At 56.0% G+C, this 14,156-nt stretch overlaps 1 protein-coding gene across 2 annotated transcripts in view; it reads left to right on the top strand.

The window, feature by feature from the left end:
* The first annotated feature begins 859 nt into the window (after positions 1 to 859).
* The window catches only part of LRP1 (LDL receptor related protein 1), an 80,227-nt gene continuing 66,930 nt past the window's right edge, over positions 860 to 14,156 (top strand). For both annotated transcript variants that reach the window (XM_019960978.2, XM_070789433.1), the window contains exons 1-3: positions 860 to 1,381; positions 10,004 to 10,126; positions 12,756 to 12,893. In XM_019960978.2, coding sequence (XP_019816537.2) covers positions 1,315 to 1,381; positions 10,004 to 10,126; positions 12,756 to 12,893 — 328 coding nt within the window. In that variant the 5' untranslated portion in view covers positions 860 to 1,314. The remainder of the gene's footprint in view (positions 1,382 to 10,003; positions 10,127 to 12,755; positions 12,894 to 14,156) is intronic.

Raw genomic sequence — 14,156 nt, 5'->3', positions numbered from 1 at the left:
AAGCGGGGTGGACCTTCCTCAGCCCCACCCGCTGGTGACTCACCGCCCTCCCAACCAGGGCCTGCCCCTCCCGCGCCCAGTGCCAGGCGAGCAGGACAGGGCGGGTGCTAAGGTGGGCTCCATCCCCAAGCCCTAGGCAAGCGGACAAGCTCCGGCGTGTCCCCGCGGGTGTCCCTGTTTACGCCAAGCCCCAGAGCGAGGTGGGGGCGGGCCTTCTCGGCCCCTCCCCCACCCCGCCCCCCTCCGCCGCAGGCCCCAATCCCGGTCCAGGTCTGACAATGTCTCCAAATCAAAGCTCAGCCTCTCCCCGCATCTTCCCCACGGTCTGGCGGCCCCCAGCCCGCCCCAACCCCAGGCAGGGGAGTCACAGTCAGGGTTCCCCCAGGAGATTAGGCCTCGGTCCACACCTCCCGATCTTAGATCCCCAGACGGAGCCTGAAATCCTAGGGCGAGACACCGAGTTTCAAAGCCAAGCGGCTCAGCTCTCCTCGCCCCCTGCCCAATCCCTCTCGCCCCTTCAGTTCTCGAGCGCCAGGCAGAAGCGCCCAGTCAGGGGAATGGGCACTCCAGGCCCAAAACCAGCCGGCGGGTCCCCAGGAACCCCCGCTCTCGGACCGCTCGCCAGAGCTCCAAATCCTGTCGCTCCTCTGACTCCCCCTCCCCAGGGCAGCGCGCCAAATCAGCGCATGCGCACTCGCAGGATTGCCGCGTAGCTCTTTCTCCCCCACCTCCTCCGCCCCGGCTTTTTCTTTCCCCGCCCCTTTTCTCCCTCCCTCCCTCCTCTCCGGGTCCCCTCCCTCCCCCCCCCCCCCACCCCCAACTCAGCCCGCCCCGCGGCACCTCAGTCCCGGGAACAGTGGTGCGAGCTCCAGGCCCGTGCACTGAGGAGGCGGAAACGAGGGGAGCCCCCAGAGCTCCATCAGGCCCCTTCCAAAGGCTCCCCCACCCGGTCCACGCCCCCCACCCCCCCCACCCCGCCTCCTCCCAATTGTGCATTTTTGCAGCCGGAGGCGGCTCGGAGATGGGGCTGTGAGCTTCGCCCCGGGAAGGGGAAAAAGAGGAACGAAGAGAAAAGCAGGGGGTGAAGGGTTTGGATTTGGGGGCAGAGGGTGCAGCCCCGTCTGCAGGCCCTCCCCAAGGGGCTCCGAACTCTACATCCTCACCCACGCCCCTGGTGTGCTTTGCTGAAGGATAGGATAAGAATAGAGGAGAAGGGAGGAAGGAGGAAAAAGGGGGGCCCCCCAATTGGGGGGGCGACGGCGAGAAGTAACAGGACCAGAGGAGAGGGGGCTGCTGCTTGCATCAGCCCACACCATGCTGACCCCGCCGCTGCTACTGTTGCTGCCCCTGCTCTCAGCTCTGGTCGCGGCCGCTGTCGACGGTGAGTGAGATTCCGCGGCCCCCTTGGACCCTTGGGGACACCCACTCCCCAGCCCCCACTCCTGCGTTTGGATGGGAAAGGGAGTCGCGGGAGGGGGTGCCTTTTGTTATCCCAGTCCAGCTGACACTGCAGCGGCCCAGCTGGGGGCGGGGATGGGGGTCCAATTTGGAGAATGGGGGCCTTGGGCAAATGATGCTTCTGGGACACCCCCCTCAGCCCAAACAAAGACCAGAGGCCTGGGAACGGAGAAGAGGGACCCCCCTTTTTCTGATCCTGGGATCTAGAGGCCTTCTCCTATCTCTGTTCGGGGAGGGCCTCCGCCTCCCCTACATCCTCTACCCCCCCACCCCCATCTAAATTGTAAAGGAATCCGGATTTGCTATGTACTGGCTGCAAAAGGGGGCAGGGGTCCTTTTGCTGTGGCCTCTGAATCTGGAAGGGAGAGCCGGGTCCGGGTGCCCTGCTGGGCAGAGGGCAGGCTAGACGGGGACTGGCTTTGGGTCGGGAGAGGGAGGGCCACGGGAAGGCCCCCTGCTTGGGTGTGGAATCTGGGCCCTTGGAGACCAGGCTTGGAGGCCTGAGTCCAGGATTTAGCAGGCTGCCAGCCTGGGTTCCGAAATGAGCACTTCCCCCTCTCAGGGCCTCTGTCAGTAGCCTGGAAAGAGCTGTATTTGGGGGGTGTAGCGGGTGGGGGCAGGCGAAGCTATATGACTTTGAATTTTCCTTCTTAATTCCTGGGAGCTTTGAGATGAAAAAACGTCAGATGTCATCATTAGGGAAGGGGACTGGAGAATGGCCTGGAATGCTGAGGTGGGAGGGTGGAAGAAGGCTGCTCTCTCCCTGACTTCTGGCTTGATCACAGTTTGGACTAGAAGGAGAGGTGGAGGTTGGATGGGGGTTATGTCATGCCCCCACCCCTAATTCCCTGCTCCTTAGGTAAATGTGTTTATTTCTCTCCACCACTTCCCCTCCTCCCCTCATACACACACACTTTGTATATTGCAGTTAGCTTTGGGCTAGAATTGTGTCCTTTTGGAGAAACGAGGTGCCCTCTTGCTTTTTTTTTTAGTGTCAGCTATTTTCCCTCTTACTTGTGAGTCACTGGTTCAAGTCTTGCTCAAGCTTTGGGCTGGGGTCACGGGGTTGGGCTGGGCTGGGCCCCTGATTTGAGTAGGGGTGGAATCTGATCCATTCCCGTCACTTTAATCTTCTCATCCAGGGAAAAAAAATCTGCACCCAATACCATCGTGCACCCCTCCTCCATCTTCTCAATTCTGCCAGATTGGGATTGGGAAAGTTTTTCTCTGAAACTGGATTAACTCTTCCCCTCCCCCCAACTCTCTTCAGTTGGGAGGGGGGTTAGGGGGAAAGGAAATATATAGGACAGTATATTCAGGAGCTCTCAATTATGCCATCTTGGGGACTCTGTCCACCTACCACTCACCCCACATGGAGAAGAGGAAAGAAGCTGTGCCCGGAATACCCTTCAGACCAGCCCTTGCCTGTGATTTCTTCAGTTATGGGTGTTGTTTCCTCTTGTTCTTAACCCTGTTAAGTGAGAGGGGAAACTGAGGCAGAGAGATCTGGAAGGGATAGAAAAGCATTTTAAGAGAGAAAGAGTGACTCATCAAGAGCCCCCCGATGGAAGGAGGATGGAGTTAGGCAGAAAGAAGAGGGGGTCTCTGTGGAAAGCAAACAAGGGCCCCAGCCCAGTCAGGAATGGCCCCAGGGAGCTTCACCCCTCGGGTAATTACCCCACCAAGTTGGTGGGTGGCGAGTGGAGGAGGGAGACTGGACATGTTTTCCATAATGGTTTCCCACCCTTTTTAAGTTTCCACCCAGGCCACAGCTGTAACCCCAGCTCAAGCCAGACTATCCAAAGTCCTGGGCAACTCTGAGACCCCACAGACTGTAGCCCACCAGGCTCCTGTGTCCATGGGATTTCCCCACCAAGGATACTGGAGTGAGTGGCCATTTCCTCCTCCAGGGGCTCTTCCCGACCTAGGGATCCAATCTGCATCTCCTGCATTGCAGGCGAATTATTCACCGATGAGCCACCAGAGAAGCCCCTAGGGAGAGGACCCCTCCCCAAACTCACATTACTGTTCTCACCTTTGGAATGGGAATATGACTCATCCAGAGTGGGAATATTTCCCACTCTGGGGAGTGGGAAAGGGAGACTACACAGACCTGTCGGGCCAACGCTGTCCAGGACCGCCCAGGGGTTCCTATATCCTACCCTTGCCCTCAGGCCTCGGGCCCACAGACCCAGAACTTTCTCCTTCGTTTCCCAGAGAAGGGCATGTCCTGGCTCAAGCTTACCTCCCTCAGTGTCTAATCTTCCTTCCTGCTGCTGGCTCCCATGGACCCTGCTGCTTTGCCTTCAGGGGAGCAGCCCTAGGTCCCTCTCCAGCACTCCCACCTCCTCTGTTGTGCCTGAACCCAATCTCCAGGGTCCCCTTCTCTTTGGGGAGCGATGTCCCTCCTTGCTAGTAGACAGAACTGGGTCTACTTGCTTCCTGGGAGGCTGGAGAAACAGATGGATTGGAGAGTGAGAAAAGAGGTCATTGAGGTCTCTGCTGAAATTAGGAAGGTTTTGTAGTGGGGAGGGCTGGCTGCCTCCCTGTCTCCTACCCATCTCCACATACCCCCTTGAGCCCGTATATTACCTGTTATCAGACAAGCTGCACAGTGAACTGAGTTATGAAGCTGAGCCTCCTGGCTCTATGAGAGATGGTTCCAAAATCCTTTCTCCCCTGGTCAGACCCAGATGCCTGACTATCTCCCCTCACGCTTGTCTTTCAAACCAGGGACGTGAGGACATTGATTTGGGGATGGAGGTATATTTTGATGTTTGAGGCTGCTTCTCAAGACTTCTTTTTCTCCCAGTCTTAGCCACCCCGCCTTCCTCCATTTTCTCTATTATTTTTCCCCCAGCCACTCCCCATCACTGGGCCTCTTAAGGATGTCAGCCGGGCAGGAGGGGCACTGGCCGGAGTCAGATCCTGTCCAAATCCCCCTCCCACCTCCGACTTTTCAAAACTTCTTTGGGAAGCCCTTCCTTACCAAGTCTAAGTTTCTTTCCTCCTGCTGTAGCCTCAGCCTTTGCATATCAAAACCCCAAGCTTAAGGCTTATTACCCACCTCAGTAGTCTCCTCTCAGCCCCTGCCCCCAGCCCTCTGTGAGCTCTCCAGCATTCAAGTCCTCCAGCTCTTGATGTGGGCTCCTCACCCTTGGGCAGTCTGAATGCAGTGGGACCATGCAAGGGTCCCTGACCTGGTGGAACCGTGTGCTGGGTGTGTTTGGAGCATCTCAACCCACCCCACTGTATTCAGTCCCAGATCTCAGGCCAGTTTTTAACAGGATCCCACATTGTTTGGAGAAGGAAGTAGTTGACTCTGGGATTGCTTCCGGTGCAGTGGCCCCAGGCCCCAGTGTAAAGCCTCCCTGGGAAAGAGGCGAGGGACAGTGGAGGGCAGCATTTACCCCTCTTGCACCCCAGGGGAGATGAGGGGTCTCTCTGAGACCTTGGCCTTCTCGTTGAAGCGCTTCCATCTTCCTTCCTCCCACCCTCCCAATTCTGTGGGAGGCAGTGGCCCCTATTCTGAGTTTGCCTGGGGTCAGACAGTGCTAGGGCAGGGACTCCACTTGCCTGAGTAAAGGTACATGCTTCCCCACCCTGAATCTCAGGGGTGTTTTTCTCCAGGTTCATCCCAAGACAACTGTGCCATTATCTTGGCAACCTCTGGGTTGAGACCCTCTTCCTAGGTTTTTTCCTCTGTCTGTCATTGGTATGTGCTGTCTTGGCCTCCAAGAACCTCTGTCTCTCATTCTCCTAGCTCATCTCTCTTATCTCATCCTCTCTGCTCCCATTGTGGTGTTCTCTGTCCAGTCTCTCTCAGTCTCTGTGTCATGCTTTGTCTCTGCCTGTCTCCATCCGCCTCCAACCAGGCCTCTTGGTACCCCAAAAGCTATCTGGGAGCAGAAATCTCTCTTGGGCAATCCCACGTGCTCGCCATTTTGGAGTTGTTATTCCCCTCTCAGGCCAAATTGGGAATCTCCATTTCAGCAGTGAAAGTTCTCCCTCCACTTTCTTCCAAGTTCTTCTCTCTTTTTCCCCCTCCACTAATTTGGGAGAGAATGTTTCTGGAAGAAGGGAACTTGATACCCTTCGTGGGTTGAGTAAGAGGGAGAATTCAGATAATTCAGAAAGGCGGAGGGAGGTTAGACTTCTGGCAGAACTTCCTCATGATTTGAGAACTGGAGAGAGGTATGGGGAATGGGTCAGGAGCTTAGAGCTTTTATTTCTATGGCTGTGTGTGCAGGGGGTTGGGGGTAGGTGAAGAGAGCTTCTGAAGCCTGGTGAGAGATATGCTGACCTCCGGAGGCATTTGAGGGGTCTGGATTGTACTTGCGGGTGTGGGTTGGGGGGAGCATGGAGGAAAAGATGGTGGGGAGGTCAGGCTAATGTCCCGCTGAGTCAATATTGACTCAGGATGGAGGGGGAGACCATCCCCCTCCCCCCGGCAGCCCAAGCCATCCTGTCTGTCTGTCCAGGCCGCAAAGCAGAGGCCCAGACTCAGGAATGACAAAAATGTGTCTGAGCCTCACTGAGCTGCGGGGAAGGAGCCACCGGGTAACACCCAAAATACATAAAATTCAGTGAAAAGCTCTCGGTTTGGGCCTAGGAGGCCCCTGCCGCCCCACCCCTGTATGTTTGAAAGTTTAGATTCCTGCAGGCTCTGGCCCCCCACTCCCTGGCCACCCCCTGGCTCCTCTGTTCCCTTAGCTTTATCATGTGTTTCCTTTTAGAAAACATCCCCCGGTACACAGCCTGTCTCTCCCTCTGCTGTGTCTGCTCTTGAAAAGGGCCTCAGGGTTCTCCTTCACCCTTACCCTGCCTCAGGTCTCCTGGGTCTTTAGGAAATCTCACCTCCCTCTCTTCCTCTCCATCTCTGCTCCCAAGGGATCAAATGATGGGTCCCCTCCTCTAGAGAAGTCTCCCTCGGGGCTCTACTTTCCTGTCGCCCTCTCTTCTCTGCTCAGGCACCCTTGCCACCCTTCCCCACCCTGCCCCCAAGGTCTCAGAATGGGACAGGACGACAGCCAAGGCTCAAGCAGGGCAGTGGGGTCCGTGTTGTGTCTGGATGCACACCCAACCCTACACCTCCTGTTCTGGCTCCAGCGTGGTGGCCCTGGGGGCCGTGGCTGGGCTGGGTGCCTGGGTTTGGGGGGGCGGGGCAGGGGTGTTGGCCAGAGTTAGCATGGCGGTCACATTCATCTCCGGGCAAAGCTGAGAACAGACAGCCCCTGTGTCCTGGCGTTCTCTCTGCAACCTCACTCGCTCTTTCTCTGTAGTTCTCTCCTCCTTCTTTTCCCTCTGCTGTCCTGTTCTTATCCCTTTCCATCTTCTCCACTGTCCCCCCTCCTCTCTGAGGAGGCTTGAAGGCCAGGGCCACCTCCTGTAATTCCCATCCCCACTCCCAGTGCCAGAGGACCCTGCCATTTCCCTTTTTCATCCTTCTGCTCTGCCGTCATGGCCAGTAAGAAACCACCTGTTCAGTTACTAATTGCTCTATGCCTCAGTTTCCTCATCTGTATATGGGGATTGCAACTGTAGCCACGTCACAGGGTTTGAGGATCTAAATGAGTTAATATGTACAAAGTGTCTCAGCCCAGATGCTGACACAGAGTGACTATGTTGAAAAGTGTTAGCTCATATCCTTAGGAACCCCCAGATCTCCCGAGGGGCGGGAGCCAGGGGAGGCCACTGCTGCTGCTGCTGCTAAGTCGCTTCAGTCGTGTCCGACTCTGTGCGACCCCATAGACGGCAGCCCACCAGGCTCCCCCGTCCCTGGGATTCTCCAGGCAAGAACACTGGAGTGGGTTGCCATTTCCTTCTCCAATGCATGAAAGTGAAAAGTGAAAGTGAAGTCACTCAGTTGTGTCCAACTCCCAGCGACCCCATGGACTGCAACCCACCAGGCTCCTCTGTCCATGGGATTTTCCAGGCAAGAGTACTGGAGTGGGGTGCCATTGCCTTGCTCCCTAATGTAGGGCCATGTTGTACCCTCATCTGGGGCCACCTAGCTGGGTTTTCTGGGTGCTGGCATCAGACGCAGAAGGCGCAGCTGAGGGGAGTGGGGTTGGCTGCGGGCTCTAAGCAGATTACAGGTTTCCAACCCCACCCCCACTGCAACACCCTCCACCTCTGAATGAGGCTTCCCTTGGCCCGTGTAGACTGCCCCAAAGTAGGTTATTTGTTCCTTTCCTCCCCTTTCCCCATGAAGGAAATCAAAGACAGGCCTTAGCCTTCAAACTCAGCTCTTTTCTCCACCATCCCGGACAGAAAGGAAGTTCTTCCCACATCTCTCAGGTCCTTGTGCTGCCCTGGTGTGTGCCCAGTCCCCCACCCCGGGCCAGAGGGGTCTGCTGTGGGCCAGGGCCCGGGGGCTCCTCTTCCTTTCATTCCCCATCCCCCACTCCCCTCCCTCGCAAGAGCACATCTGGTTTGTGAATCTCTCTCATTCCAGCTTTTGGAGTTTGCCAGCTGCTGTTTCCTCTGTCGAGTTCAGGCCAAAAATGGGGGTGGGGGACAGTGAGGGGACAAAGTGAGGGCCAAAGCAGGGGGGATCGTGGCCGGGATGTGGAACAGAGGGGAGACTGGAGTGACCAACCAGTGACCTCGGGCCTGGGCTGTGACTTCTACCCCCGGGAGGAGTGGGGGCATGGACTGCTAAATCCAGGTGGGGGCAGGGATGGGCATGGGGACCTGTCTGGGCTCCAAACAGCCCATCTGCCTCTGAATCCCATTCCAGCCCCCTCTACCACTGCTCCCCCCGCAGCCCCAGCCCGTCTGGGCCAGCCAGGGGAAGAGGACCGTTCTCCGGCATGCTAACTAGGCTGCCTAGCAGTTTCCCCGGGAAGACCTCACAGCTGGCCCAGTGGGGCAATGAACTCAGCATTATCCGCCTCCTCAAGGGGCCTTTATTCCCTGCTCAGGGTGGGGGGCAGGGGAGGGGGCTCCAGGGTAGGGGGCCTAGCCAGGCCATCCTTGATGTGTTTCCTGAACTTGGCTCTCACCCTGGCCGGGGGCCTGAGCGCAGTCCCCTCTGCCAGAGGCAGGGGTTGGGGGGAGGACGTCTTCCCAGTGTGGCTCTCCTCAGAGTCCATCCCTCCCTGCTCAGAGCCCCGACACACTTTCCTTCTGCTCCGTCCCAGCCCCTGAGCTCACTCTGCCCTGCTGTCTTCCCGGGGTGCCATGGCTCCTGAGGGGCCACCCCGCCCCTTCCGGGCACCCCAGTGCCTAGTTTACTGCCTGGCACAGAGCTGGGCTCTGGTGCGTGATGGCCAAAGAGAAATGGGATTGACACGCATCGAGGAAGAAGCAATGCAGGGCTGGGAGACTGGGGGGCGGCAGTGAAGGAGGGGGGACTTGCCTTCCCGAGGAGGACATAGTGACAGGGTTGAGAGGAACAGCGCCTGAAGACCTCTCAGTGGGAATGGGGAGCCTGGTGTCAACTGGCTGCTTAACAGCTTAGAGTTGGCTAAACTGGTCTGAGTCCTGATTGTGACATTTGCCTGCTGGGTGACCCCACATTCTCTGAGGCTCAGTTTCCTCATCTGGGAAATGGTATTAGTCGTACCTAATTTGTCATATTGTGGAGAGGATTGAATGCGATGATACATGGAAAGAACTGGTTGATCACACTTCCCGGCACATACTGAGGTAACAATGAGAGTTAGTGTTACCATGTTTAATTCATCCCTGGAGAATGAGGTAAAAGAATGGGGTGGGCGTAGAGAGCAGATGGTGGGGTGAGGGATTAGGGCAAAGAACAGGTCCTGGATATAGGAACTTCTTGGGTTGGCTGGGCTGAAACCAGCTCCTGCAGGTCACCCCAGCCATCCCCCTGCCTCCGTTCTCCAGCCCTGTCAGCCTGAGCAGTCTTAGGTGCCTCTTAACTCTGAGGGCATCCGCAAAGGAGGCTGTGTGTTTAGAGAATGGATGTGGCGGCAGAACTCCTCTGTTGATACCATCTCTGAGACACCCATGTGCCAAGGGCACCCCCAAACACACGTCCCGTCTGGGGAGGGCCTGGTGGTTAGGAGTTGGAGATGTGTGGGGTGATGTGTTCCAAGGACGAGGAGAGTCCCAGAGGGTGAAGGAGCAGAGAGGTTAGTAGAGACCAGCTCTGGACCTCTAGTGGGATGGAGAAGATAAAGAGAAAACCCGTCAAAAACCTAAATGCCTCATCACTCTCAGTCAGCAGAGCAGAGGCTGCTGTTGTCTGACCAGAGTATCAGAGAACACAAGGGCTTTGGCCCTGAGAGCTGGGAGAGCGCACACCCAATGGGCAGCCTGCAGGACTCAGTCAGGCAGCAGCAGTGTGCTCCCTGCGTCCTTCCCCTCCCCCATCTCAGGTACACAGTGTTCCAGGAGTGACCCCCAGCCCCTGCCGCCCACCCCTGCTCCACACATGAACCTTGGGTTAGAGCCTGGGCCGGACGGAGACTGCTGCTGCCTGAGGAAGGAGGAGGAACCCTTGAGGGCTTTCAGACCTCAGGGTTTCAGGGCATTCACCCCTAGTCACACCCCTGTTTTCTTCCCTTGCCCCTAGTCCCTAAGACTTGCAGCCCCAAGCAGTTTGCCTGTAGAGACCAGATCACCTGTATCTCAAAAGGCTGGCGGTGTGATGGTGAGAGGGACTGCCCGGATGGATCTGATGAGGCTCCCGAGATTTGTAAGTACCTTTTCTGGATCCCTACCCCCCATCACTGATTTATCCCTTTTCCTTTTTGCCCAGGCAGTCTAGGATGAAGACAGTTGAGCTCGAGCCTGGTGTGGACCTTGCTCTGTGATTGTTTGTACATGACACAGCTAAAACTGTCCAACTGTCCTCCCCCTGCTCTTCAAAGAGCCCGGCAAGGTGTTTGATATGCTCAAAAATGAGCTTCCTTAGCCGCTGTACCCCCACCCCCCAGCCTGCCTGAGACCATGTTCTCTGGGCTGACAGCTTTGCTGGTAGATTCCCCTCCCTTCTGGCTCCTCCCGCTTCTTCCCACCTCTGACCCTCCTGATCCTTGATGGGTGCCCCTGGGTCTTGCTGGGTCCCCTTCCTGTCCTCAGGTTCCCAGGCCAAAGGCCACTGGCTCTGGCTCAATCTCTGTACCAGAAGCCCCACCCCTGAGCATTTCCCGCCCTCCCTCCCCCTACCCTCAGTAAGTGGTGTAATCAGAGGCAGCTGTTTAAACTGGGAGAAAGGTCCCCACCCAGCCTTTACCCTGCCAGTGGGGGGTGGAGAACTTGCTAGTGGGACCCTGGAGTCCTGGGCAGCTGGCAAAGTCTCTGCCTTCAGAACCTCTCCCCTGCTGGGCTAGTCTGGGCAGGGGTCTGGGGACCCTGCATTCTTAGGTCTTTCTCTGTTCTCTCTTGGGGTTTATCCTGTCTCAGCCCCATCTCCACACCCTCACTCATAATTATTAGCGGTAATTTTAGGGCCAGAAAAGGGAACCACTAGTTCTCTCTGCCTCACCTTGATACCCTGCTCTGGAGGTGTGGGAGCCAGGGATATTCTACAAGTGTTTCTATGGTGGCTCAGCCTGGAGTGTCTGCTTGTCTCAGGCCACCTTTATGTCCCACTTTTCGGACCCCAGTGTTTGGTGTTGAAGATAAAGAAAGCCATGCAGAGGGGCCAGATCTGGCTCTTTTTATCCATCCTTTAGTTAGATGCAGATATACATATCCGCTCACTGTCCCCACTCATGCATACTCCTAGACCCATCACACTCACACTTAGCCGCTCCCGGGGCCTGACTCACTCCCCCTACCCTGCCGACATACACACACAGAGGCAGACGCTGGCACGAACACATTCTCGCAGCCACGCAGAGTCACCACTCTGAAATGGGGATGCAGAGACATAACCTGCACGCAGACAGATGCCCTGGACACTCACACACAAACCCAGGCTTGCTCCCAAGAGGACCTGGAAACGTACATACTGAGGCCGGCAGCACCGGCACACGTGGAGATTCACAGATTCACTCTCACTCCACACCGCTCTGCTCCACGGTACACACCTCCCCTCCCTGTGCATGTGACTCCTCCCCAGCACAGGCGGACAGGTGTGCTCCCATGCAAGCACCTTCTTACATCCTGTCTGGGCTTGGAAACCAATGGGCCATGATCTGTCTACCAGCCCACAGGCTCAGCCAGTGTCCTAGATCCTGGCCTCCTTAGGATCCCCTGAAGAGCTCTGTCCTGCCCTCCCTGCAGCCCATCTTCTTGGGCAACAAGGGAAGTGGAGTCATCACCAGCAGGCCACAATCTTTGACAGTTCCCAAAGTCCTCCATCAGGCAGGCTGCTCTGGGGTGGAGGTCTAGCATAGTGTGATGCATAGAAATATAATGCAAGGCATGCATTCAGTTTTGAAATTTTCTAGTAGCTACATTCAAAAAAAGGTCAAAATGGGGACTTTCCCGGTGGTCGGGTGGTCAAGACTCCTCCTTCCCATGGAGGGGATATGGGTTCAATCCCTGGTTGCAGAACTAAGATCCCACATGCCACAGGATGTGGCTAAGAAAATAAGTATCTACGTAAAAAAAAAAAAAAACCAAAAAGGTCAAAATAATCAGATGAAATTAATTTTAACTTTATTTTACTCAGTGTGTACAAAATATTATCATTTCAGCATATTTTTTCATATAAAAGTATTGAGGCCTTTTGCATTCTCTTTTGTGGCTGTGGTATTAAGTCTTCAAAAACCAATGTACATTTTATTTATTTATGGCCCCTCCACACACCTTGTGGGATGATATTTCCCCAACCAGGGATTGAACCTGGAGCTACTGCAGTGAAGGAGTCCTAACCACTGGACCGCCAGGGAACTCTCATTGTCTTTTGTTTGTTTGTTTTTGCCAGTGCGCATTTTATACTTCCATTTGGAACTGGTCACATTTCAAGTGCTGAATAGCCATGTATGATGCTTCATATTGTAAAGTGCATTTCTAGAAGACTTGGTCCAGCTCTCCGCCCAGGCTCTGTGACCCAGGATGTTATGGAAAGGAGGGGTGCTTTGTCTCCTGGTGTAGGATGTGGAAGCCTCGGAGTCCACAGCATGGAGCATCTGGGGAGTGGACTCTTTGCTGAAACCTAGTTATCCCCTCCACCTGGCGGATCCCAGGTGTGGCTACTATTGGGAGTAGCATAGATGAGTCCGAGGTTGAAGAGTTTAACAGGCCCTAGGCCTCCTGAGATCTAAAAATTGCAGGTGCCTGAAACCCCAGTCCCAGTCCCTCCCTCAGTGAGTAGCTGGCCAGACAGCCTCTGTAGCCAGCATGCCCACACCGACCTTTCCGTCTGCCCCCAGGTCCGCAGAGTAAGGCCCAGCGATGTCAGCCGAACGAGCACAACTGCCTTGGCACCGAGCTGTGTATTCTCATGTCCCGCCTCTGCAACGGGGTCCAGGACTGCGCGGACGGCTCGGACGAGGGGTCCCACTGCCGAGGTAAGGGCTCTTCACCTCTGCTCTCCCAGGTGGATGCTGTGAGTTCTCCGCCGGGCACCTGATGGGTCTGGAGGGCTGCCGTCTAAGCACTGTCTGCACACTGTCCTTGGACTGCAAAGGGGACGAGGCCTGGTCCTGCTGCCCTGTGCCCCGGGCATGTCTCTGGCTGTGTGTGCTCACATGTGTCATTACCCCTCTTCAGTCCCCCGTTTCCCAGCTATGTAACGAGAGCTCTCTACTAGATCAGCATGTTCATGCTTTCGTAGTTTTGTAAACAGTGGGGTTGTTTCTTCGCATGGTTTCTTATAGGGAACCTGAGGATGAGCAGAGACAAGCAGATATTGTCACTGAAGCGGGGGCCAGGGGGAGGTCTGGAGCTTTGTTACCTGCCTCCCCTGCCAGGGCCCCCGAAAGGGCAGGTCTTTGAGGCTCTTAGAAACTGCTTCATGGGAAGGGTTTCTCCCCCTCCGCCCCAACTGAGGAGGGAACTTTAGGACAGTAGGTTAGACTTCTTCCCACCTGCATCTCAGGTCCACCAGCTCTGCAGGTCTTCCTCTAGAGACGCTTCTGTCCCAGGGGGAATCTGGATCTCTCCTGAGGATGGGAGAGATTCCCGGGGATGGGGGTTGGAGGGGGAGGAAGCTCAGGCCTGCACCTCAGGGAATAGGAACTTCTACTGCCCTCAAGTCTGGGCCTGGAACAGGAAGCTGGCTTTGTGAGGCCCTAGGCAAGCCCCCGGGGGTGGAGACCCTGTCCTGTGTCTGTAACGCGTGTCAGAAAACATCTGCCTGTGGGAAGAGACACATCTGGATCCTGTTCACTGAGGGCAGGGAGTTTGTGGAAGATTTTTATCCTTTTCCTTTGGTTGCGTCTGCATGTTTTTGTCAGAAGCTCCTGGAATGGGATGTAGAATGTGGGCCTAGGGGGCTGACTTCAATTACCACGCACGTCCCATCTCATCGGACAGTACGTGTTCAAGTTTGCCTGCTTTTGCATACCCGGTCAGCATCACAAACAACCAAGAACATATGAAACCTAGGGCTTGAACTTCCTTCTCTGATACTACAGAAGCTGGACCTCCTCATCCTCCCACCCCATATGCAGAAGAGAACCTCTTTTCTAGATTTTCCAGAAACAAACACTACTTCCCCTCTTTGGGGGCCAAGGCTGGACTGGAGAAGCACCTTCAGGCTCTGGGACAGAGGTGGGGAGGAGAAAGGCTAACCAGGGCCTGGCTCCCCATCTCTGCTCCTCCTGGCAGGC

The sequence above is a fragment of the Bos indicus genome, chromosome 5 (genome assembly GCF_029378745.1).
Source record: "Bos indicus isolate NIAB-ARS_2022 breed Sahiwal x Tharparkar chromosome 5, NIAB-ARS_B.indTharparkar_mat_pri_1.0, whole genome shotgun sequence".
NCBI classification, from domain to species: Eukaryota; Metazoa; Chordata; class Mammalia; order Artiodactyla; family Bovidae; genus Bos; species Bos indicus.
This window is presented reverse-complemented; position numbering and strand designations above follow the sequence as displayed.